Source organism: Pseudophryne corroboree, chromosome 10 (genome assembly GCF_028390025.1).
Source record: "Pseudophryne corroboree isolate aPseCor3 chromosome 10, aPseCor3.hap2, whole genome shotgun sequence".
Taxonomy (NCBI): domain Eukaryota; kingdom Metazoa; phylum Chordata; class Amphibia; order Anura; family Myobatrachidae; genus Pseudophryne; species Pseudophryne corroboree.
This window is the reverse complement of record NC_086453.1, coordinates 71,691,565-71,716,364: the sequence shown is the minus strand read 5'-3', so window position 1 is coordinate 71,716,364 and position 24,800 is coordinate 71,691,565. Positions and strand designations below refer to the sequence as shown.

At 45.5% G+C, this 24,800-nt stretch overlaps 1 protein-coding gene across 2 annotated transcripts in view; it reads right to left on the bottom strand.

The window, feature by feature from the left end:
- Nucleotides 1–4,312, bottom strand: part of LOC134967026 (phospholipase A2 inhibitor CNF-like) — a 55,897-nt gene extending 51,585 nt beyond the window's left edge. For both annotated transcript variants that reach the window (XR_010188770.1, XM_063944018.1), the window contains exon 1: nucleotides 4,194–4,312. Coding sequence is in view for 1 of the 2 variants with exons in the window: in XM_063944018.1 (XP_063800088.1) it covers nucleotides 4,194–4,242 (49 nt within the window). In the remaining variant the exon portion in view is untranslated. The remainder of the gene's footprint in view (nucleotides 1–4,193) is intronic.
- Nucleotides 4,313–24,800: the final 20,488 nt, after the last annotated feature.

The window sequence follows — 24,800 nt, the reverse complement described above, 5'->3', positions numbered from 1 at the left end:
AGGGAACTAGACAATTTCTTGAGGTAGTGTGCCCCCGTTACCAAATACCATCTAGGTTCCATTTCTCTAGGCAGGCGATACCGAGAATGTACACGGACGTCAGAAAAAGACTCACCAGTGTCCTAAAAAATGCAGTTGTACCCAATGTCCACTTAACCACGGACATGTGGACAAGTGGAGCAGGGCAGACTCAGGACTACATGACTGTGACAGCCCACTGGGTAGATGTATTGCCTCCCGCTGCAAGAACAGCAGCGGCGGCACCAGTAGCAGCATCTCGCAAACGCCAACTCGTTCCTAGGCAGGCTACGCTTTGTATCACCGCTTTCCAGAATACGCACACAGCTGAAAACCTCTTACGGCAACTGAGGAAGATCATCGCAGAATGGCTTACCCCAATTGGACTCTCCTGGGGATTTGTGGCATCGGACAACGCCAGCAATATTGTGCGTGCATTACATCTGGGCAAATTCCAGCACGTCCCATGTTTTGCACATACATTGAATTTGGTGGTGCAGAATTATTTAAAAAACGACAGGGGCGTGCAAGAGATGCTGTCGGTGGCCAGAAGAATTGCGGGCCACTTTCGGCGTACAGGCACCGCGTACAGAAGACTGGAGCACCACCAAAAACACCTGAACCTGCCCTGCCATCATCTGAAGCAAGAGGTGGTAACGAGGTGGAATTCAACCCTCTATATGCTTCAGAGGATGGAGGAGCAGCAAAAGGCCATTCAAGCCTATACATCTGGCCACGATATAGGCAAAGGAGGTGGAATGCACCTGTCTCAAGCGCAGTGGAGAATGATTTCAACGTTGTGCAAGGTTCTGCAACCTTTTGAACTTGCCACACGTGAAGTCAGTTCAGACACTGCCAGCCTGAGTCAGGTCATTCCCCTCATCAGGCTTTTGCGGAAGAAGCTGGAGGCATTGAAGGAGGAGCTAAAACAGAGCGATTCCGCTAGGCATGTGGGACTTGTGGATGGAGCCCTTCATTCGCTTAACCAGGATTCATGTGTGGTCAATCTGTTAAAATCAGAGCACTACATTTTGGCCACCGTGCTCGATCCTAGATTTAAAACCTACGTTGGATCTCTCTTTCCGAGAGACACAAGTCTGCAGAGGTTCAAAGAACTGCTGGTGAGAAAATTGTCAAGTCAAGCGGAACGCGACCCGTCAACATCTCCTCCTTCACATTCTCCCGCAACTGGTGGTGCGAGGAAAAGGCTACGAATTCCGAGCCCAACCTCCGGCGGTGATGCAGGGCAGTCTGGAGCGACTGCTGATGCTGACATCTGGTCCGGACTGAAGGACCTGCCAACGATTACTGACATGTCGTCTACTGTCACTGCATATGATTCTCTCACCATTGAAAGAATGGTGGAGGATTATATGAGTGACCGCATCCAAGTAGGCACGTCAGACAGTCCGTACGTATACTGGCAGGAAAAAGAGGCAATTTGGAGGCCCTTGCACAAACTGGCTTTATTCTACCTAAGTTGCCCTCCCTCCAGTGTGTACTCCGAAAGAGTGTTTAGTGCCGCCGTTCACCTTGTCAGCAATCGGCGTACGAGGTTACTTCCAGAAAATGTGGAGAAGATGATGTTCATTAAAATGAATTATAATCAATTCCTCCTTGGAGACATTCACCAGCAGCAATTGCCTCCAGAAAGTACACGGGGATCTGAGATGGTGGATTCCAGTGGGGATGAATTAATAATCTGTGAGGAGGGGGATGTACACAGTGAAAGGGGTGATGAATCGGACGATGATGATGAGGTGGACATCTTGCCTCTGTAGAGCCAGTTTGTGCAAGGAGAGATTGCTTCTTTTTTGGTGGGGGCCCAAACCAACCAGTCATTTCAGTCACAGTCGTGTGGCAGACCCTGTCGCTGAAATGATGGGTTGGTTAAAGTGTGCATGTCCTGTTTATACAACTTAAGGGTGGGTGGGAGGGCCCAAGGACAATTCCATCTTGCACATCTTTTTTCTTTCATTTTTCTTTGCGGCATGTGCTGTTTGGGGAGTATTTTTTGGAAGGGCCATCCTGCCTGACACTGCAGTGCCACTCCTAGATGGGCCAGGTGTTTGTGTCGGCCACTAGGGTCGCTTAGCTTACTCACACAGCTACCTCATTGTGCCTCTTTTTTTTTCTTCTTTGCGTCATGTGCTGTTTGGGGAGTATTTTTTGGAAGGGCCATCCTGCCTGACACTGCAGTGCCACTCCTAGATGGGCCAGGTGTTTGTGTCGGCCACTAGGGTCACTTAGCTTACTCACACAGCTACCTCATTGCGCCTCTTTTTTTTTTCTTTGCGTCATGTGCTGTTTGGGGAGTATTTTTTGGAAGGGCCATCCTGCGTGACACTGCAGTGCCACTCCTAGATGGGCCAGGTGTTTGTGTCGGCCACTAGGGTCGCTTAGCTTACTCACACAGCTACCACATTGCGTCTCTTTTTTTTCTTCTTTGCGTCATGTGCTGTTTGGGGAGTATTTTTTGGAAGGGCCATCCTGCCTGACACTGCAGTGCCACTCCTAGATGGGCCAGGTGTTTGTGTCGGCCACTAGGGTCGCTTAGCTTACTCACACAGCTACCTCATTGCGCCTCTTTTTCTTCTTCTTTGCGTCATGTGCTGTTTGGGGAGTATTTTTTGGAAGGGCCATCCTGCGTGACACTGCAGTGCCACTCCTAGATGGGCCAGGTGTTTGTGTCGGCCACTAGGGTCGCTTAGCTTACTCACACAGCTACCTCATTACGCCTCTTTTTTTCTTTGCGTCATGTGCTGTTTGGGGAGTATTTTTTGGAAGGGCCATCCTGCCTGACACTGCAGTGCCACTCCTAGATGGGCCAGGTGTTTGTGTCGGCCACTAGGGTCGCTTAGCTTACTCACACAGCTACCTCATTGCGCCTCTTTTTTTTCTTCTTTGCGTCATGTGCTGTTTGGGGAGTATTTTTTGGAAGGGCCATCCTGCCTGACACTGCAGTGCCACTCCTAGATGGGCCAGGTGTTTGTGTCGGCCACTAGGGTCGCTTAGCTTACTCACACAGCTACCACATTGCGCCTCTTTTTCTTCTTCTTTGCGTCATGTGCTGTTTGGGGAGTATTTTTTGGAAGGGCCATCCTGCGTGACACTGCAGTGCCACTCCTAGATGGGCCAGGTGTTTGTGTCGGCCACTAGGGTCGCTTAGCTTACTCACACAGCTACCTCATTACGCCTCTTTTTTTCTTTGCGTCATGTGCTGTTTGGGGAGTATTTTTTGGAAGGGCCATCCTGCCTGACACTGCAGTGCCACTCCTAGATGGGCCAGGTGTTTGTGTCGGCCACTTGGGTCGCTTAGCTTAGCCATCCAGCGACCTCGGTGCAAATTTCAGGACTAAAAATAATATTGTGAAATGTGAGGTGTTCAGAATAGAATGAAAATGAGTGTAAATTATGGTTATTGAGGTTAATAATACTATGGGATCAAAATGACCCTCAAATTCAATGATTTAAGCTGTTTTTTAGGGTTTTTTGAAAAAAACACCCGAATCCAAAACACACCCGAATCCGACAAAAAAAATTCGGTGAGGTTTTGCCAAAACGGGTTCGAACCCAAAACACGGCCGCGGAACCGAACCCAAAACCAAAACACAAAACCCGAAAAATTTCCGGTGCACATCACTAACAAACATGTCTTTACACCCAAAATATGTATGAATATGTACAGGTCAGATGTTTACACAGAGGTCAGTGATCACATCAAAGGGCAATCTATCAAGCCTTGAAAAGTTATAAAGTTTAGAAGGTGCCCTACGCAACCAATCAGCTTATGTCATTTATCTAGCACCGTATTTGAAATGATAGATAGATAGATAGATAGATAGATAGATAGATAGATAGATGTTTATTGGTTGCTTTGTGCAACTGCTTCATTTTATTTCTCTCCAAGGCTGGATACATCTCCCCCTAAGGCTAGTGTCACCATTTGTTGAGAAGAAGACATGCCCTTGTATCTTGTTTTTTTTTAAACAATGTATATGCTGTTACTGTGTAATATACATAATTATTTTTCTAATGTAGTATGTACTATCTATCTATCTATCTATCTATCTATCTATCTATCTATCTATCTATCTATCTATCTATCTATCCTATACAGTCTAGGCAGGTAGCAATATGCCAGCAATAAAACTATAGGATGGTTAATTGCTCACCTGTAGCAATGACTCCAGCGATGACTGTTAGGACAAGGACAAACTTCATGGTTAATGATGTTGCAGAATGTACAGTACATTAATAGGTCTTGTATCTTCTGTGTTTCTTGTGCTGTGAATCTCCCACTGCAGAATGGAAACTTACACCTTCTTTATGGGATTATGCGCCAAGAGTTACGTCTTCTTTCATATTCTTTGGCAAGAGATTCCATCTGATAATTAATATTTTTTGGCATTGTTTGGTTAGGTAAACAGGCAGAGCGGCATTTGCAGAACATTAAAAGGATGTGGAAAATTGGGCACAGCATAGAAAGAATGTTTCATAAAGAACAGGTGGAGGAAGTACTGTAGCTTCTAGAATTGTCACTTATTCCGAGTACCCCATTACTTCTCATTTACAGTACATATGGAATCTTGTGATCATTAGGTGTCCGGATAATAGATAGACAGTGTCAAGTTAGACAGTCAATAGATAGACACCATATGTTAGACAGACATTAGGTAGACAGGGTCAAAAGGTCGACATGGTCAATAGGTCGACATGAAAAAGATAGACAGCACAAAATGTCGACAGGGTCAAAAGGTAGACAGGGACAAAAGGTCTACATGAAAATGGTCAACATAAAAAAAGGTAGACAGGTTTTTTTTCCAATTTGACATGTTTTTGGACTCTTTCATACTTTCTCTATCCATGTCGGCATAGAGTTGATTATAAACCTTGTGGCGAGCGCACTGAGCACCGAGCCTGAAGCGTGGCGAGCGCAGCGAGCCAAAGAGGGGATGACTTTCTACAATTGGGGGTCCCAGATGAGAAAACTATCCACACAAACCCCAAAAATAAAAAAAATGTTGTCTACCTTTTTTTATGTCGACCATTTGCATGTCTATCTTTTGACCCTGTCATCCTTTTGTACTGTCTACTTTTTTCATGTCTACCTTGTGACCCTGTCAAGCTATTGACCCTGTCGACCTTTTGACTGTCTAACATGTGGTGTCTATCTATTGACTGTCTAAATAGACACTGTCTATCTGTTATACTACACCCGATCATTAAAAACATGACATTCTAGTGAGCTCCATAAGTGGAGAACTGATTGCTGCCCTCGGGACATTCTGCTGTGAAGCCTCGGACCACTGATATATATCATAACTAGGCCCTGCACTACCTGCCAGGCTGGAGAGGCGCTCTCCCCGCTCTGCATCCCTGCTGCTGCGCCTGTTTCCTCTGCTGCTGCTTGAAACCTCCTCCCTCTACCCTGTGACACGGCGGCAGTGTTCTGCCACAAAGGGGACAGAGCTACAAGGCACTGAGGGGGCAAAGCTACATGGGACCTAAGGGGCTTAGCTACAAGGACCAGGCTGCTAAAGATCCTGCCTTCCAGCCAGCCAACCAGCCAGACAGATCAGTAAGTGGACTTCAGCACTGAAGTAACATTTATAATTTGCATACTATAAAATTATACAGAGCAGCTAATTGGTTGCTTTGGGCTACTTCTCCACTGGCTCACTTCTTGTTAGGGTCTCCTGCCCTGTGCTGCCACGTCGTCATGGCAACCGGGAGACAAGTGCTAGCGGAGTAACCTGAGCGCAGCTGATACTCCGGTTCGGGTCTTTTGCTGTGCAGTGGTTATAGGCTCTGTGCATGGCAGAGGATCCGGTGCTGGTTTTTGTGCTCACAGTCTGTGAGGTCTGAGTGGGGCGTGGACAGCACCTGCTTTATAAGGCCTCTTTTCAGGGTAAGCAGATGCTGCTGAATCTTTGTTGGTTAGTCAGTTTCTGAAAGTTAGCCAGTACTGTGTAGCTTTGTATTTGTTTGTTGCTTACTGCAAATAGGCCTGGGGATTTGGTATTACACTCTGCCAATCCAGACCTAGCAGTAAGACTGGAGTCAGTCGTTTAGCTTGCTGGGGTTCTGTTACTACTCTGTGAACTTAGCAAGTTTGCGGCTGTATTCTAAGACTTGCCTGTCTAATCCTGTCTCACTGTGCTAGGTGTCAGGGGTCAGTTTAGTGGCAGTAAACCGAACCTGTGCACTGCAAGTGAGAATTAGGATTGTGGAGAATCTCCTTGTGTCTATCATTCCATCTCTGACCAAGGAGTTTACTGCCACACCCGTTGGTAACCCTTTAGGGTTTTGCTGTTGCCCTTAGCAACAGCATTTCGGGTTTTCTATGTATTAAAACACAACATCTTGCTTTTCACATCTGAGCAGTTCTAATACAAGGGAGATACCCAGTTCCTTAGCCTCTGGGCTTCTCTGTTCACGTTGTGTGTATTTTGTTACCCTACCACCTTCTGTGTACGTTATGTCATATTCCCTAGTCTGTCTGTGAGTCCATTTGTTTTGCATAACAGTTCAAACACCAGTACATTCCTGCAGGCACTGGAGTGCATAACAGTCCTGACACCAGTACTTTCCTGCAGGCACTGGTGTGCATAACATATTCAGCAGCCCAATACTCCTGTTGAAATTTTGTGGGAATATGGAGCATACCCCTCAAAATACGTTGCAACAGGTGGTTGATCAGGTGCAGGTCCTGACTCAAAAATGTAATGATTTGTCCATTAAAATGCACACCTCCCAGGCTGCTGGCGGAGCTCCCGCAGCAGCAGCACCTGCAGGGGTTAAGGAGCCGAAAGTAAATCTCCCGGATCGTTTTTCTGGAGATCGCTCGCAGTTCTTTTGTTTCAAGGAGAGCTGCAAGCTATACTTCCGGCTTAGGCCTCAGTCTTCTGGGTCGGAGGTTCAGCGGGTGGGCATAGTGATTTCCTTGCTACAAGGAGACCCACAGGTCTGGGCATATGGGTTGCAGCCTGACTGTCCGTCGCTTAAAAGTGTTGATGCTTTTTTTACGGCACTGGGCATGTTGTATGATGACCCTGACAAGACGGCCTCAGCCGAGGCTCAGATTTCGATCCTTAAGCAAGGGCGAAGGCCAGTTGAGGTTTACTGTACGGAGTTTCGGAGGTTGGCCCATGATACCCAGTGGAATGACCCAGCCCTGAGACACCAGTACCGAAGAGGTCTTTCTAACCAGATAAAGGACCAACTGGTACAACATCCCTTGCCTGATAGCTTGGATCAGCTCATGCAGTTATCCATCCGGGTGGATAGACGGCTGAGAGAGCGTAGGCTTGAAAGGGAGACTGAGATTTCCTTCCTTCCCAAGGGAACCTCAGACTCTGAGGAATTTTCCGAGGAGCCTATGCAGATTGGGGCTACCCGCCTCTCCTCGCGTGAGAAGATGCGGAGGAGACAGCAGGGGTTGTGTTTGTACTGTGGGAATAAAGGTCATGTGGTAGTATCATGCCCAGAAAAGCCGGAAAACTTCAGGGCCTGAGGGTGATGGGAAATATCCTGTCAGGCCAGAAGTCAGAATTTCCCAAGAAGACTTTTATCATTCCGGTGACTTTGAAGATCCTCGGTCAAACTGTCAAGACTGAGGCCTTTGTGGACAGTGGGGCCGACGGGGTTTTTATGGACCGCCAATTCGCCCTGAAACACTCTGTTCCCTTAGTACCCTTGGCATCGGAAATTGAGATTTGTGGGTTAAACGGGGAACCATTATCCCAAGGTAAAATTACCTCTTGCACTTGCCAGATTTCTTTGTTTATTGGAGCCACACACTCTGAAAAATTGTCCTTTTATGTGACTGTCTGTACTTTTGCCCCATTGGTGTTGGGGTTACCCTGGTTAAGGGCCCACAATCCTCAATTTGACTGGGTCTCTGGTGAGATTCTTAGTTGGAGTACTGATTGTTTCAGGAGTTGCTTGAGCCTTCCAGTCAGGTTCTCGCAGCTAAGTTTGCCAGGATTGCCAGGGTGTTATGCAGATTTTGCGGACGTGTTCTCCAAAAAAGTTGCAGAGGTACTACCTCCCCATCGCTCCTATGACTGTGCCATTGATTTGTTGCCAAATGCTAAGCTTCCCAAGAGCAGGTTGTACTCCCTGTCACGTCCTGAGACTCAGGCTATGGCAGAGTACATTCAGGAGAACTTGGCTAAGGGATTTATCAGACCTTCACAGTCTCCAGTTGGGTCGGGGTTCTTCTTCGTGGGTAAAAAGGACGGTTCGTTGCGACCCTGCATCGACTTCAGGGAATTGAACCGTATCACGATTAAAAACTCATACCCACTGCCTCTCATTTCGGTCTTGTTTGACCAGCTTCGTACTGCCACCATTTTTTCTAAGATTGACCTACGCGGTGCGTACAATCTAATCCGAATAAGAGAGGGGGATGAATGGAAGACTGCCTTTAATACCCACTCGGGGCATTATGAATATTTGGTGATGCCTTTTGGGCTCTGTAATGCCCCGGCAGTCTTCCAGGATTTCATGAATGATGTGCTCAGGGAATATTTGGATAGATTCTTAGTTGTATACTTAGATGACATCCTAATCTTCTCCCATTCCCTGGAGGAACATCGGAAGCATGTACGCTTAGTCCTCCAGAAACTCAGAGACCACCGGCTTGGGGCGAAGCTGGAGAAGTGCGAATTTGAAGTTCAGCAAATCGCATTTCTAGGATATATTATCTCCCCAGAAGGTTTCCAAATGGAGGGTTCCAAGGTACAGGCAGTCCTGGATTGGGTGCAGCCCACTAGTTTGAAGGCGCTTCAGCGTTTCCTGGGCTTTGCGAATTTTTATAGACGATTTATCGCTGGATTTTCGTCTATAGTGGCGCCCTTGGTGGCACTCACTAAGAAAGGGGCGGATGTTGCTCACTGGTCTTGTGAGGCTAAAGCGGCTTTTGCCCGTCTCAAAAGGGCATTTGTTTCGGCCAAGGTGCTGCGACACCCAGATCCAGAGCGTCCTTTTGTGGTGGAGGTGGATGCCTCTGAGATGGGTATTGGGGCAGTGCTTTCTCAGATGGGAGTGTCAGATAATCGCCTTCATCCCTGTGCTTACTTTTCCCGTAAATTTTCGCCTGCCGAGATGAATTATGACGTGGGTAACCGGGAATTGTTGGCTATTAAGGATGCACTCGAGGAGTGGAGACACTGGCTTGAGGGGGCTAAGTTTGTGGTCTCAATTCTCACTGACCATAAGAATCTGGCATATTTAGAGTCAGCGAAGCGTCTCAATGCCAGGCAGGCACGATGGGCTTTGTTTTTTGCTCGCTTTAATTTTTTGATAACATATCGCCCTGGGTCAAAAAACATCAAGGCTGATGCGCTCTCGCGGAGTTTTGCTCCAATCCAGGAGACCACCGAGGAGCCGTTGCCCATTGTTTCCCCATCATGTATTAAAGTGGGCATTACCCAGGACCTCTTATCATTAGTCCTTAGAGCACAGGAGCAGGCTCCTCCAGACCTTCCGGTAGGTCTTTTGTTTGTGCCTCCTAGGTTAAGACAGCGAGTGTTCCTGGAATTCCATGCCAAGAAGTCTGCAGGTCACCCGGGTATTGCCAGAACTCGGGAGTTGCTATCTAGGGCGGTGTGGTGGCCCTCGGTGGCTAAGGATGTGGATCAGTGGGTTCGGGCATGTGACATCTGTGCCCGAAATAAGACTCCTAGAGGGGTTCCTGTTGGCCCACTACATCCACTCTCTATCCCATCTAAGCCATGGACCCACATTTCAATGGATTTTGTGGTGGACTTGCCCAAATCCTCGGGGATGACAGCCATCTGGGTTGTCGTTGACAGGTTTTCGAAGATGGCGCACTTCGTTCCACTGGTTGGGCTGCCATCGGCCAGACGCCTGTCTGAATTATTTATGCTGCATGTTGTGTGTCTCCACGGGTTGCCACTTGATGTGGTCTCTGACCGCGGATCCCAGTTTGTGGCCAAATTCTGGAGGGCATTTTGTTCCGATCTCCAGATTTCTGTCAGCTTGTCGTCGGGCTACCATCCGCAGTCTAATGGGCAGACTGAAAGGGTGAACCAGTCCTTGGAGCAGTTCCTCAGGTGTTATGTCTCCAAGTGTCAGACTGACTGGGTTGCTCATCTGTCCATGGCGGAGTTTGCCTATAACAACGCGGCTCACTCTGCTACAGGGATCTCTCCCTTCCTTTGTGTGTATGGGCATCATCCTAAGGCCAATTCTTTTGACCCCCTGGACTCCACGCCTGGTGGTTCCTCTGTGGTTTCGGTCCTTAGAGGTATTTGGCGGAAAGTGAAGAAAGCCCTTGTGTCTGTGTCATTAGTGACCAAAAGGGTTTTTGATAAGCGGAAAAGACCCTGCAGCTTCAAATTAGGAGACTTCGTCTGGTTGTCTACCAAGAATTTGAAGTTGAGACAGCCATCTCATAAGTTAGGCCCCCGGTTCATCGGCCCTTATAAGATCACCAGGGTTATCAATCCGGTGGCATTTCAGTTAGATCTGCCCCGTTCTTTGGGTATCAATAAAACATTTCATTGTTCCCTTTTAAAACGGGCGATTAGTAATCCTTCTTCCAGTGGAAGACCTTCCCCTCTTCTGATACGTGGCCAGAGGGAGTTTGTTGTTGAAAGGATTCTTGACTCCAAGGTGGTTCGGGGTCGGCTGTCATTTTTGGTGCACTGGAAGGGGTATGGCCCGGAGGAGCGGTCGTGGGTGCGCAGTTGTGATCTTCATGCCCCCAGACTGATACGCTCTTTCTTCTCGCAGTTCCCCGATAAACCCGGTGGTAGGGGTTCTTTGACCCCTCGTCAGAGGGGGGGTACTGTTAGGGTCTCCTGCCCTGTGCTGCCACGTCGTCATGGCAACCGGGAGACAAGTGCTAGCGGAGTAACCTGAGCGCAGCTGATACTCCGGTTTGGGTCTTTTGCTGTGCAGTGGTTATAGGCTCTGTGCATGGCAGGGGATCCGGTGCTGGTTTTTGTGCTCACAGTCTGTGAGGTCTGAGTGGGGCGTGGACAGCACCTGCTTTATAAGGCCTCTTTTCAGGGTAAGCAGATGCTGCTGAATCTTTGTTGGTTAGTCAGTTTCTGAAAGTTAGCCAGTACTGTGTAGCTTTGTATTTGTTTGTTGCTTACTGCAAATAGGCCTGGGGATTTGGTATTACACTCTGCCAATCCAGACCTAGCAGTAAGACTGGAGTCAGTCGTTTAGCTTGCTGGGGTTCTGTTACTACTCTGTGAACTTAGCAAGTTTGCGGCTGTATTCTAAGACTTGCCTGTCTAATCCTGTCTCACTGTGCTAGGTGTCAGGGGTCAGTTTAGTGGCAGTAAACCGAACCTGTGCACTGCAAGTGAGAATTAGGATTGTGGAGAATATCCTTGTGTCTATCATTCCATCTCTGACCAAGGAGTTTACTGCCACACCCGTTGGTAACCCTTTAGGGTTTTGCTGTTGCCCTTAGCAACAGCATTTCGGGTTTTCTATGTATTAAAACACAACATCTTGCTTTTCACATCTGAGCAGTTCTAATACAAGGGAGATACCCAGTTCCTTAGCCTCTGGGCTTCTCTGTTCACTTTGTGTGTATTTTGTTACCCTATTACCTTCTGTGTACGTTATGTCATATTCCCCAGTTTGTCTGTGAGTCCATTTGTTTTGCATAACAGTTCAAACACCAGTACATTCCTGCAGGCACTGGAGTGCATAACACTTCTCCACTCTTTTCACTGCTTAGTACATCTTAGATACATAATCGGAGTTTGGCACCCCTAGCTTCCCAGCACACTGTGACAGTGGGTGACATGATAGGCATATGTGTGGGTGCATTATTATGATTATGAGCATTACGTGCAACATGGTAAGCACGGGATTCGGTCAGGATCCCAGTGGTTGGGATTTCGTCTGTCGAAATACAGACACTGGAATCCTGACACTGCTCAGAATGCCAGTGTCGGCGTCCTGAATAGGATCAAAATCAAGGTGCCGGAATACCGGAAAACTTGCCTACACTCGACTCACACACTTTCTTAACTCATACAACTTATTGGACCCACAACATTCAGGCTTTCCCTCCCAACACTCCACAGAGACAGCACTGACTAAAGTAGTGAATGATCTGGCCACTGCGAAGTCTAAAGGCCATTACTGACTACTCATTCTTCTAGATCTCTCTGCTGCTTTTTTGACACTGTTGACCACTCTCTTCTCATACTAACCAGAGCCGGCCCTAACCAATATGATGCCCTAGGCAAGATTTTGGCTCGTGCCCCCTAGCACCGCCGCTAGTTCTGCAGAAGATGCCTGGCATGAGTCAGCTGGCAGCTCTGCTAACGTCGGGCGCCTTTTGTTTATGAAAATGCATCATATTATTTGCATTACTATGTGGCTAGGGTGCACAAGCAGCTTCTGCTGATTAAAATGATATGCAGCATGCCTATATTCTGTGTGCGACTGTGGCTGTATCTGCATACGAAATGCTATGTTACAGTGATTTCCATGAATACACTGCAACATAGCATTTCGTATGCAGATACATCCGCAGTCACACACAGAATATAGGCATGCTGCATATCATTTTAATCAGCAGAAGCTGCTGGTGCCCCTAAGCATACCAAATGCCCTAGGCATTTGCCTAGTTTGCCTATGCCTAAGGCCGGCTCTGATACTAACAATACAATCCCTAGGTCTTCAGGACACAGCCCTTTCCTGGTTCTCATCCTACTTATCTAATCAATCCTTCAGTGTTTGCTTCTCTGATTCAACCTCCTCTTCGCTACCTCTCTCAGTTAGAAAACTGCAAGGCTCAGTCTTAGCTCCTCTGCTTTTCTCTATCTATACCTCATCCCTTGGGAAACTAATCAGCTCTTTTGGATTTCAGTACCATCTGTATGCTAATGACACTCAAATCTACCTATCCTCCCCAGATTTGTCTCTATCTGTATTGGTCTGTGTCACTGAATTCCTCTCTGCTGTTTCATCGTGGATGTCATCTCACCACCTCAAACTTAATATTTCTAAAACAGAGTTAATTATATTTCCACCAGCCAATAGCAGTTACCAACCTGATATCTCTATCACTGTTGAGAACTCTACAATCAACCCTACACCACAAGCTCGCTGCCTAGGTGTCACCCTTGACTCAGAAGTGTCCTTTGTTCCCCACATTCTTTCTGTCTCAATATCATGTTACATGCATGTAAAAAACATATGCAAAATATGACCACACCTTACACAAGACACTGCTAAAACTCTAATCCATGCTCTCATTATCTCCCGCATTAATTATTGCAATAGTCTTCTTACTGGTCTTACCAAGAAGAGACTCTCACCACTACAATCCATTCTGAATGCAGCTGCAAGGCTAATCTTCCTCGCTAGATGTTCATCGTCGACAAACCCACTATGTCAGTCCCTCCATTCGTTACCTGTATTCTACCGTATTCAATATAAAACCCCTTTACTTACACACATGGCTATTAACCATATTACACCAACATACAACACTTCTCTTATCTCAAAATATCTCCCAACCTGAACCCTTCACTCTTCACAAGTTCTACATTTCTCATCCACACTCATTACTTGTTCCCATGCACGATTGCAGGACTTTCTTCGGGCTGCACCCAATCTGTGGAATGCCCTACTATGTACAATAAGACTCTCCTCTAGTCTCCAAACCTTCAAGCGTTCCCTGAAAACTCACCTATTCAGACAAGCTTATCAAATTCCAGAACCGCTCACATTACTTTCATAAGCTTTCCTATCCAATTATATCATCACTGTACAGTCCACACTTATCCTCCACATATTTTCTCTTTCTATACTTTCCCTCCCTCCTGACCTTGGTTCATCATTGCTGTGTTGTGATATCATGCGGCCCACCAAGAACCTTTGCAATCTGGTGGACAACTATGCAATAGATAGTGCCTTTCCTTGTGTACCAATGCCTATTTCCCTAGATTGTAAGCCTGCGAGCAGGGCCTTCCTACCTCTGACTGTTTGTTATTATCCAGTTTTTTCTTATCATTGTGTCCACTTGTAAAGCGCAATGGAATTTGCTGCGCTATATAAGAAACTGTTAATAATAATAAAAAATAATAATAATAATACCGACCGCCAGAATCCCAATTCTGTGTTTCGGGCTGCCGGAGAGGTAGCCACAAGGAGGAGGGGGTAGTTTAGGCTGCAGAGAGAGCGTTATGGTTAGGCTGCATCGAGGGTGAGGGTTAGGTTTAAGCTGCGGGAAGGGGGGTTAGAGTTAGGCTGTGGGAAGGGCGGGTAAGGTTTAGGTACCACCGGAGAGTGTTAGAGTTAGGCTGCGGGTTAGGTTTAGGCTGCTAAAGGGGAGGATTAGGGTTAGGTGGTAGAGTTAACATACTTACCTGACCCCTGTTGGGATTCTGACCACTGGCATCCCAACCCCAGCATATCAGCCCCAACCTGTAAGCACAGTACAGGGTTCAGCAGGTATATGACAGGGAAATGTGTGGGGGCATTACTATTATCAGCAGTACCTGCAACATGGTAACTACATAACAGGGGTTAATATAAAGCAGATCTCCACTCCAAACATCAGGCAGAGCACCTCCAGCAGCAGGTTCTTGCCCAGGCTATCCAGGTGGGCAGCATCTGCCTGCAGTTCCCTAGCTACCCCCTGGGGATCTTCCACAGAGACAGCCCCGATCTCCAGCAGCAGGACCAGGATCTCACTGAGTCGCTGCCCTGCGGGCAGGAAGGACATGCACTCTGGTCCTCCATTGCTGGCCAGGCTGGGGTCCAATCCTCTGTACAGCCAGTCCGAGTAGCGGGACATACATCTCTCGGTCAGCAGCACACCTCCGCTCCTCTGCCTCCTTACTGGTGGAACATTAAATGATCGGCCTGAATGTCTCAGGCCAGTCATGCCATGAGGGGGTAGCATCCCGTATGGCAGGGCCAGAGTGGATGGTGACAAGAGAAGAATATGGGGATGTCCACATGCAGGGTCGGAACTAGGCCTTGTGGCGTCCAGGGCAAAAAAATAGGGGCGTAGCTTTGGAGAAGGGGCATGGTCAGTTATGCCCCCTGTAGCTGTGCTCTCAGCAGTTGTGCCCCCTGTACTGTGCCCCCAATACTGTGCCCCCAGTAGCGCCGATCACCCCAAAAAAAAAAAAAAAATACTCACCATCCCCGCTCTTATTTTCCGACCACTGCTGTTCTCCGTCTCCGGCCGCCGGCGCTGCTCCTTGGATCTATGGGAGAGATCTCATGACGTCTCTCCCATAGCACAGCATAGACACTAGAGATCAATTATGAACCCTAGAATCTATGTGCCTGTCCCACAATGCCGTGCGGTGCGCAATGCCGTCATCGCGCACCGCACAGCACCTCACAGCACAGCACCTGGGGACACCTCCAGTAGCAGATCTTGCCATGGCGGCAGCACCCTCCGGATGGCAGCAGTGCCCCCTGGTAGGCGACGCCCCGGGAAAAAATCCTGCATGCTCGGAGCAAGATCCGCTACTGTCCACACATGTGGCAACAGGTATCCAGCACTCCCAGTGCCAGCATGGGGCAGAGGCTTGTACACAGGTGTGGCAGTGGTATTTTTCCTAGCTGACTGCTGCTCCTTTGCCCCAGTATCGGTGCCTCTTTCATGTTTTTGGGGAACTGCCCCCTTGCCCCACCCCCCCATTCTGACGCCTGTGTGTGCTCATTATGTGTATAAGTCGCCCTAATACTGGGGGCATTATGTGTATAAGCAGCACTAGTATGTGCGGTGTAATGTGAAGAAGATTGTGCTACTGTGTAGCGTAATTATAAATGGGGTACTATTGTTTGACCATGCCCCTTCCTTGGGAGACCATTTCCCTTTTTTTGATGCACCGAAGGCACACACTGGCCCTTTGTAAAGTGTGGGAAGGCGCAAATTTATAGTTTGCAGAGGGGTGCCAAACACCCTAGCACCGGCCCTGATCATAGCAATGCAGTTCCCAGCCATTGCCCTGACTGCTGATTTCTATACGTTTAATACGTGGCTGTTCTGCAAAATCATTAAGGTATTTGTTTTGTATCTTCTGAATTTTGCCAGAAATTGAAGTTAATCCCCAGAGCAGGCTCAAGTTTGTGTTCTATAATAACATTGCCCTACTTTTTGAATTGCTCAGTTCACCCTGGACCATGTTACTGTCCTTAAGAGATGTAGTAAATATGTTGATAATCTATACATATAATAAAGTTATTTTTATTTGTCTGTTCATTCCGGCATCAAGCAAAAACTACTTGGTAAATTTGGATCGCGTTTTCACTATTGTATAGCGTAGTGGCCGAGGAAGAAACTGAGGTATGTATGATCATAATGTGACATCTGGGAAAGGAGCAAGAAAGGAAAAACCAGACACTTGACACTAAGGGCGTGCAGTGTGCAGGCTCCTCAAGTCAAAAACGACTATATGTATACACACTATGATGTGCGCCGGACCATTCTTGTTGGATTTTGGCTCTGATACATCATCCGGCTTTGGATTTGGATTTGCCAAACTGCAGTGGCTGGTTCTGTATTTGGATTTTTTGTTTTCTTCAGAAATTTACTAAAAAAGCTAAAGTCACATAATTTGGGCCTTTTTTGTTACTAGAGTGCTATTAACCTCAATAAAATTAAATTCTAGCCATTTACAGTGAATTTTGACCACCTCACAGCTCACAATATTGTTTTCACCAATATTAGCCAAAGGCTGCAACAAGCTGGCTGGTTACTAAGCGACAGAGCAGCAGCATAAACATATGCCAGTTTACAGCACATCTATGAAACACTGCCACAGCGTATTGGAGTAAAGTGCACCAAACAGTACAAACAATAGAAATAAAGCATATATAGAGAAAGAGAGAGAGAAAAAAAGGAGTTTGTGGGAGAGCGCTTATTGGACTCACCTATTTAAGGTGGTCAAGATTGCTTGACTTGGGAATGTATATCTCTTTCAATTGAAATGCATAAAAATTATGTTGACACTCCTAATAACAGTACATTTTATTACAATAAAATTGATTAATAAGTACTGCTACAATTCTGTAAAAGTAGATCATTTTTCAAAGTTTTGTTCCTGGATGTGGGCAGTTCACCATTCATAGAAGTGTAAAGTTCATAATGATGGTATCACCAGGTAAATTAGAACACAGTTACCCTATGCGTTTCATCTCCTTGGAGACTTCCTCAAAGGTTAATCTTTATATTTTCATTCAAAAGGAATATCCATTATGTCCCACACTTGGGGCCAAATGTAATAGAGTGAGAGTTTCAAAAAGTGAAGGATTTTATAAGGGTTTGCTTTTTTTTTAAGTGGCAACCATTTACACAGCAAGATCAACCTGGTTTTGCAGTGTAAATGATTGCCACTTTTAGAAAAACCTTACCAAATCTCTCACTTTCTGAAACTCTCACTCTATTACATTTGGCCACAAATGTGGGACATAATGGATATTAGGGGTCATTCCGAGTTGATCGCTCGCTAGCTAGTTTTAGCAGCCGTGCAAAAGCTATGCCGCCGCCCACAGGGTAGTGTGTTTTAGCTTAGCAAAAGTGCGAACGCATGTTCAGCCGAGCTCTGCAAATACAGTTTGTGCAGTTTCAGAATAGCTCTGAACCTACTCAGCGCTTGCGGTCACTTCAGCCTATTCGTGTCTGGATTTAACGTCATACACCCACCCAGCAAACACCCAGCCGTGCCTGCGTTTTTACAAACACTCCCTGAAAACGGTCAGTTGACACCCAGAAACGTCCCCTTCATGTCAATCTTCCTGCGGCCGCCAGTGCGAAGGAATACTTTGCTAGAACCTAAGCACAACCACAAAGAGCTTTGTACCCGTACGTTGCGCGTGCGAATTGCGGGTCATACGCATGCGCATAAATGCAATTTTTTTACCTGATCGCTGTGCTGCGAAAATCGTCAGCAAGCGATCAACTCGGAATGACCCCCATTGGCAGTTATCAAAGAGGGCCAAACAACTATGGCCTATGCTACTCACTGATAAAGAATTGTTTGGAGTATTCCAGATTAGACTTTTATCTAGGAACATTCAAGATATATTAGTAAAAACTGATATATCTAATTTTAACACATCTAAACCGCAATTTCTGAACTTAAGAATGGCTGCTTAAGATGAAATGGATGTGTAACAAACAGTGCATCCGGAAAGTATTCACAGCACTTTACTTTTTCCACATTTTGTTATGTTACAGCCGTATTCCAAAATGGAATAAAATAATTTTTTCCCTCAAAATTTTACACACAATACCCCATAATGACATAATTGACATCCAAAGGGGCTAAATGAATTTCTAAGCCTGAGGTGTTTTTGCAGTATTATGTAATTTCTAGTAATTTACAGCTTTTAACTATTGTGCAACTTGTTAATTTAAAAAAGATGTTCACAATTACTGTACAACTCTGATTTAAAGTTTAAGTTTGAGCAATTATTATTTATATGCACATAAATGTTTGTGCCATGGTCTTTAGTTGTCTGTCCCTTTTTTCTTGATTATTTGCAATGTGGCATACTGTTGCAAAAACTGTGAATATCGTAGCCCTTGTATGGTAAATCTGGGGTGGAAACTGTCATGCTTCAAAAGATTTTTTCTGTCAGTAGACTTTATAAATCTTTTAAAGGGGTTGCAGTTATGTGACCAGTGGTCAGGAGGCCACCGGTCACAATACCAGCCCCTAAATCCTGCCCGCTCACAATGCCAATGGTCAGCATGCGGACCAACAGGTACTATTCCCACTACTGGGTGTCCCCAGGGTGTATCTTAATTGCACAATAGATGTGAAGTGCACAAGAGTGCCAGGAGAGAAGTGTACTGGGAATGAAGGAGGGCAAGTTTTAGTTACGGGATGGGAGGGGGCAAAGAGCGAGATGGGAGATAAACAGACATTGGGAGGGAGACGGCAGAGGGCTTGATGTAGAGATGGACACAGTTCACATCGATGCTGTGTCAGGGTCACCATGGGCCATCTGAGTAACCCTGAGGTACTCAGACAGTCCCTTGCAGCTCCATTGCCAAGGCCAAGAAGTCTGTCCGAAGAAACAGACCATGACAAGGGCATTCCCAGAAAACTCCCGGAAAATGGGGGTATCACACCCGGACCCTAAATGACTGTATCCTGTCACAACAGAGAACCCATTCTGCACATGTACAGGAAGGGTTCTGAGCAGGAACTGCACCTTCAGAGATGTACGCAAACAGTCAGGCTCGTGGAAATCTCTAAATTAGGCCCAAAGAGAGGATGTAGAGAAGTTGAATGGGTCCAAGAACCAGCTGGGAAGGGGCAGATGACACGGAGCGGCAGCCAGCTGAGGTTGCCGGGACCATAACTACAAGTCAAAGATAAAATCTAATACATTTTGGTCCTAATCTTCACAAACGTAACTACAGTGCTTGGCTCTCTGCAGTTCTCTCTCTTCTACTACTCACCTTCTCCAGGTCACTGTCTCAGTGATTTCTGCGCTGGCAACCGCAGTTTTCAGAAAGGAAATCTTGTATACAGTAAGATATAGTTGACATTTATTTTAGGACACTGAGGACACTTTTTCTGACGTCTGTGTACATTCTTGGTATCGCCTGCCTAGAGAAGTGGAACCTAGATGGGATTTGGTACCGGGGAACACACTACCTCAAGCAATTCTCTAAGTCCCTGTGAACTAACGGTGGATACCGGACGCACGTCTAACACCAACATAGTTGTGAAGGCCTGAGTTATCCGCTTTGCAACAGGATGACTGCTGTTATATTTCATCTTCCTCGCAAAGGACTGTTGGACAGTCAATTGCTTACTGGAAGTAGTACAAGTGGTCTTCCAACTTCCCCTCTGGGATGACGATTGACTCCCAGCAGCAACAACAGCAGCGCCAGCAGCAACAGCAGTAGAAGGCATTCCACTCAAGGATCCATCGGAGGAATCCCAGTTAGGAGAGGACTCGTCAGACTTGCCAGTGACATGGCCTGTAGGACTATTGGCGTTCCTGTCTAAGGAGGAAATTGACATTGAGGGAGTTGGTGGTGTGGTTTGCAGGAGCTTGGGTACAAGAGGAAGAAGTGATTTAGTTGTCAGTGGACTGCTTCCGCTGTCACCCAAAGTTTTTGAACTTGTCAATGACTTCTGATGAATGCGCTCCAGGTGACGTATAAGGGAGGATATTCCTAGGTGGTTTACGTCCTTACCCCTACTTATTACAGCTTGACAAAGGCAACACAGGGCTTGGTGATTTTTTTTGTATTTTGACCAGGCATGTCAATGGCCTTATTCATCCCACGGACAACAGGTGTCTCCCCGGGTGCCTGACTTAAACATACAACCTCACCATCAGAATACTCCTCGTCAATTTCCTCCTCAGCGCCAGCAACACCCATATCCTCATCCTGGTGTACTTCAACAGTGACATCTTCAATTTGAATATCAGGAACTGGACTGTGGGTGCTCCTTACAGCACTTACAGGGGACGTGAAAATGGTGGAAGGAGCCATCTCTTCCCGTCCAGTGTTGGGAAGGTCAGGCATCGCAACCGACACAATTGGACTCTCCTTGGGGATTTGTGATTTAGAAGAACGCACAGTTCTTTACTGTGCTTTTGCCAGCTTAACTCTTCATTTTTCTAACGGGAGGATGAGTGCTTCCCTCCTCATGTGAAGCTGAACCACTAGTCATGAAGAACATAGTAGAGGGCCTTAGCTGATCCTTGCCACTCCGTGTCGTAAATAGCATATTGTCAAGTTTACACTTCTCCTCAGACGATTTTAATTTATATTTTTGGGTCATTTTACTGAACTTTTGCTTTTTGGATTTTACATGCGTTGATGGCATTTCATCGTCTCTGCCATGACTAGTGGCAGCAGCTTCAGCACTAGGTGGAAGTGGAGCTTGATCTTTCCCGGGTGTGGTATGTAAAATCGGACGGAAGTACATCGACAATCATTTTATCGACAACGGCAGTTCGGCATAGCTTTTAGTGCGGCACATTTTATATCGACAGTAACTGAAAGTAGACATGATGAATGTCGAACAATGCAATATATAGACATGACCTATATCGAATTATTAATATAGACAGGTATATAATATTGACATACTAAAACTAGACATGTTATTGTTAGAAAATGTAAATGTCGAAAGTAATTATACATCTTCATGTTAATGGATCGACAAACATCATGTCCGGCACACCGTACATCGAAAGAGAATAGGTTGACAATAAGAACATTGACAAACAACATGTCCGGCACACCGTTCATCGAAACAGAATTGGTCGACAATAAGAACATCGACAAACAACATGTCCGGCACACCTTACATCGAAACACGATAGGTCGACAATAAGAACATCGGCAAACAACATGTCCGGCACACTGTACATTGAAACAGAATAGGTCGACAATAAGAACATCGACAAACAACATGTAATCCCATCGATACATACTGATCTACTTTAAGACGGTCCCCGTCCAAACCTCAACCCCCACCGCTACTTTAAGCCGTGGCACTACAGCTCCCAGTCTGCCCTTAAATCCCTCACAGCGTTCCTTAAAATGCCAGGCCCAACGTCCACGCTGCAGTCATATACCTGAAGTGATGGGCACCCCCATTCCCAGCTCTGCACCCCATCTCCTGCCTGACCCCCTACCCGCTAATTCTAGACGCCCAGACCCAGGCGCGCCTCTTCATCCCATCGATACATACTGGTCTACTTTAAGACGGTCCCCGTCCAAACCTCAACCCCCGCCGCTACTTTAAGCCGTGGCACTACAGCTCCCAGCCTGCCCTTCAATCCCTCACAGCATTCCTTAAAATGCCAGGCCCAACGTCCACGGTGCAGTCATATACCTGAAGGGATGGGCACCCCCAATTCCAGCTCTGCACCCCCTCCCTGCCTGACCCCCTACCCGCTAATTCTAGATGCCCAGACCCAGGGGCGCCTCTTCATTCCATCGATACATACTGGTCTACTTTAAGACGGTCTCCGTCCAAACCTCAACCCCCGCCGCTACTTTAAGCCATGGCACTACAGCTCCCAGCCTGCCCTTCAATCCCTCACAGCATTCCTTAAAATGCCAGGCCCAACGTCCACCCTGCAGTCATATACCTGAAGGGATAGGCACTCCCATTCCCAGCTCTGCACCCCCTCTCCTGCCTGACCCCCTACCCGCTAATTCTAGACGCCCAGACCCAGGCATGCCTCTTCATCCCATCTATACAAACCTTATTATGTAATATATAATATTGATGAACAGCGCTAACATTAATAGAGCCACAAGAGGTATACACCTCACATACCGCCGAACACTATACCGATACTTACAATCCATAATATTTTTCAATTCACTATTTACACAGACAAATCTTTTGTGACTACCACCCCATCACAAACCACCCGTTTAACACTGCGTACTCATCATGTATAAAATGGCTGCACCTAAAGGCTAAAGTTTTCTCTACCATGTAAACTATTACGCCCCGTCACTTGCCCCTGGATGTGCTCAAAGTTAGCTATAACCCATGCTGGGCATACCCCAAGTTTCATCTATAACACATTGTGTGCATGCCCCCAGTTGCAGCTATAACACATGTTCAGCATGCTTCCAGGGATAGACGTTCGTCATTTTATGTGTGTTTGCGTATAGTCCCGTTGAAATACAAGTTGTAGCAGCAACACACTCTATGCCAATGTCCTTTTCAATGCTCAGGCACACTGTTTGTTTGCTGTAGACCTGACATCAGCCCTACTACCAGTAATTTTTACAGCTATCAGTTCTTATGGTTGTATTCCTTTACGCCACCCCTTTACTCCCGTTTTAGCTAACACATTCCTTTTCAAAATTTCAATGTCTATATGTTCTAAATGTATTGATGTAGGCAGGTAGTCCTGTCAAACTTCAATTGGCAGTAGCAGCACACCCCGCCAGTATCCGGTTTCTTGCACAGGCACACTGTTTTTGACATTTTTGAACATGAATAAATGGTTCACTTTGTCCCACATGAAATAAGAATGTAGAAGTGCTAAACTGTAAGATAACGCAACTATCAATCAGCTCCTAATTGTGAAGTCAGTCTTCCTTTTATAAAATACAGCTATTCGCTTCTTCTCTTGTGCATTATCACCTTCCATTTCATATCTTCTCTATGCTGAGTACATATGAGACCTAAGTATGTTAAATGTCAGTAGCTTAAAATTCCACTATGTAAAAAATGTTGAGATCTTCTGCTATTGTTCTTTAGACATGGACTTATGCTGTAAGTACACTACTTTTAAAAAATGTGTTGTGCTGACCACTGACATAACAAAAGTAACTATTTTAAGTAATGTCTAGGTTTAAGAATTGGCAATATATAAATTTAAGTAGTGTGTGAGCTACGCTAACCTAACACTACATACCACCCACATTGACTTAGTCCAACCCACTATTGAAGAACGTTTTAGTTTCTGTGTCAACCTAAGTATTGTCGAATTAAAGCCCGTATATCTTATTTGCCATTTAATTTCAAAATAATTAAACCATACCCTGTCTGTATATTGATTGTTGTGATACCGGTGTCCATCAGTTGACTACTGGCATCATGACAATCGTTCACCAGAACCACAATGTGTCGTAGTTTTATTATCAATAGCTTACCTTATATTATATTTTTGTAGGTGTTCAGTTAGCTTATCATTGCTTATTTGCATCAGTGAGCATATTTGATTTTCCATCACTTTACTTCAAAGCTTTACTTTCCGCCAATAATAAATAAAAATATATAGATATTACAGTATGCATGGGAGTGTACATGCATGTGTGTGCTTAATGAATAACAATGAAATGTTGCTGTCCTGCATTCTGTCCTGAAGTCCTTAATCCAGTACCGGATGTAAACCTGTAAATGCTGCTGCTCGGGAGGGAGTCTAAAATGTCCCTTACATAATAAAGTATTTATTAAATTTTTTTTTTTAATGTTACAAATAGTCAAAATTACATTTTTAAACAAGAACAGTAATATGAAAAAATATATCAACTTTACTTTTATTTTATTATATATTGTATATTGTTTAAAATTTATTTTCATGATGCAATTATCGTTATTCCAGGAGAACGTAATTAATCATGCTGAATTATCCGTCGGTATAGTGTTCCTCCCATGAAAGATGGTGATAGTGCTGAAAAAAAATATATAAAATAACATGTAAATGTAAGGAATCAACACATTTTATCATTTGTTTACCCATTTCCTCCCTACTAGCCCTAAATAACGTTACGATACACATAATTCAATATAAAGAACACATATTGTACTATCTTACAACAAACAAAACTAGTATGTAAACTTAAAATTTTGTCACCCTCTTCTTACTTTTGAAATTAAACATTTCATTGGTCCACTAATCTATTTTTTATACTTCATCTTATCCAAAATCTCTAATTATCCTTTTCTAAGAACACGTGACCATATACTGTTCTATAAACCATAATTGATTTTTAACTTATCATGTGTTTTATCCCTAGCTTTCAGTGTCTACTTACCGTTTGATGCACACCGATGATCCCTATGCCAGGCTCTTTAATTAATAGAGCCTGTCCATTTGGAAGGCTGGACCATTTTAGACATCAGTGTAAGTCATTCTTTCTCACTACATGTGGTCATGGGTGCTGAGGTCTTGGCTGAAAGGAAAAAAGTAAGAAGTTAGCAATGGTAGACCACAATCAATTGCCCTGGCTGTCTCTATACAATACAACTCGCCTCATGATCTCCGCCTGATAACCCTAATTAAGTATCAAATCCTAA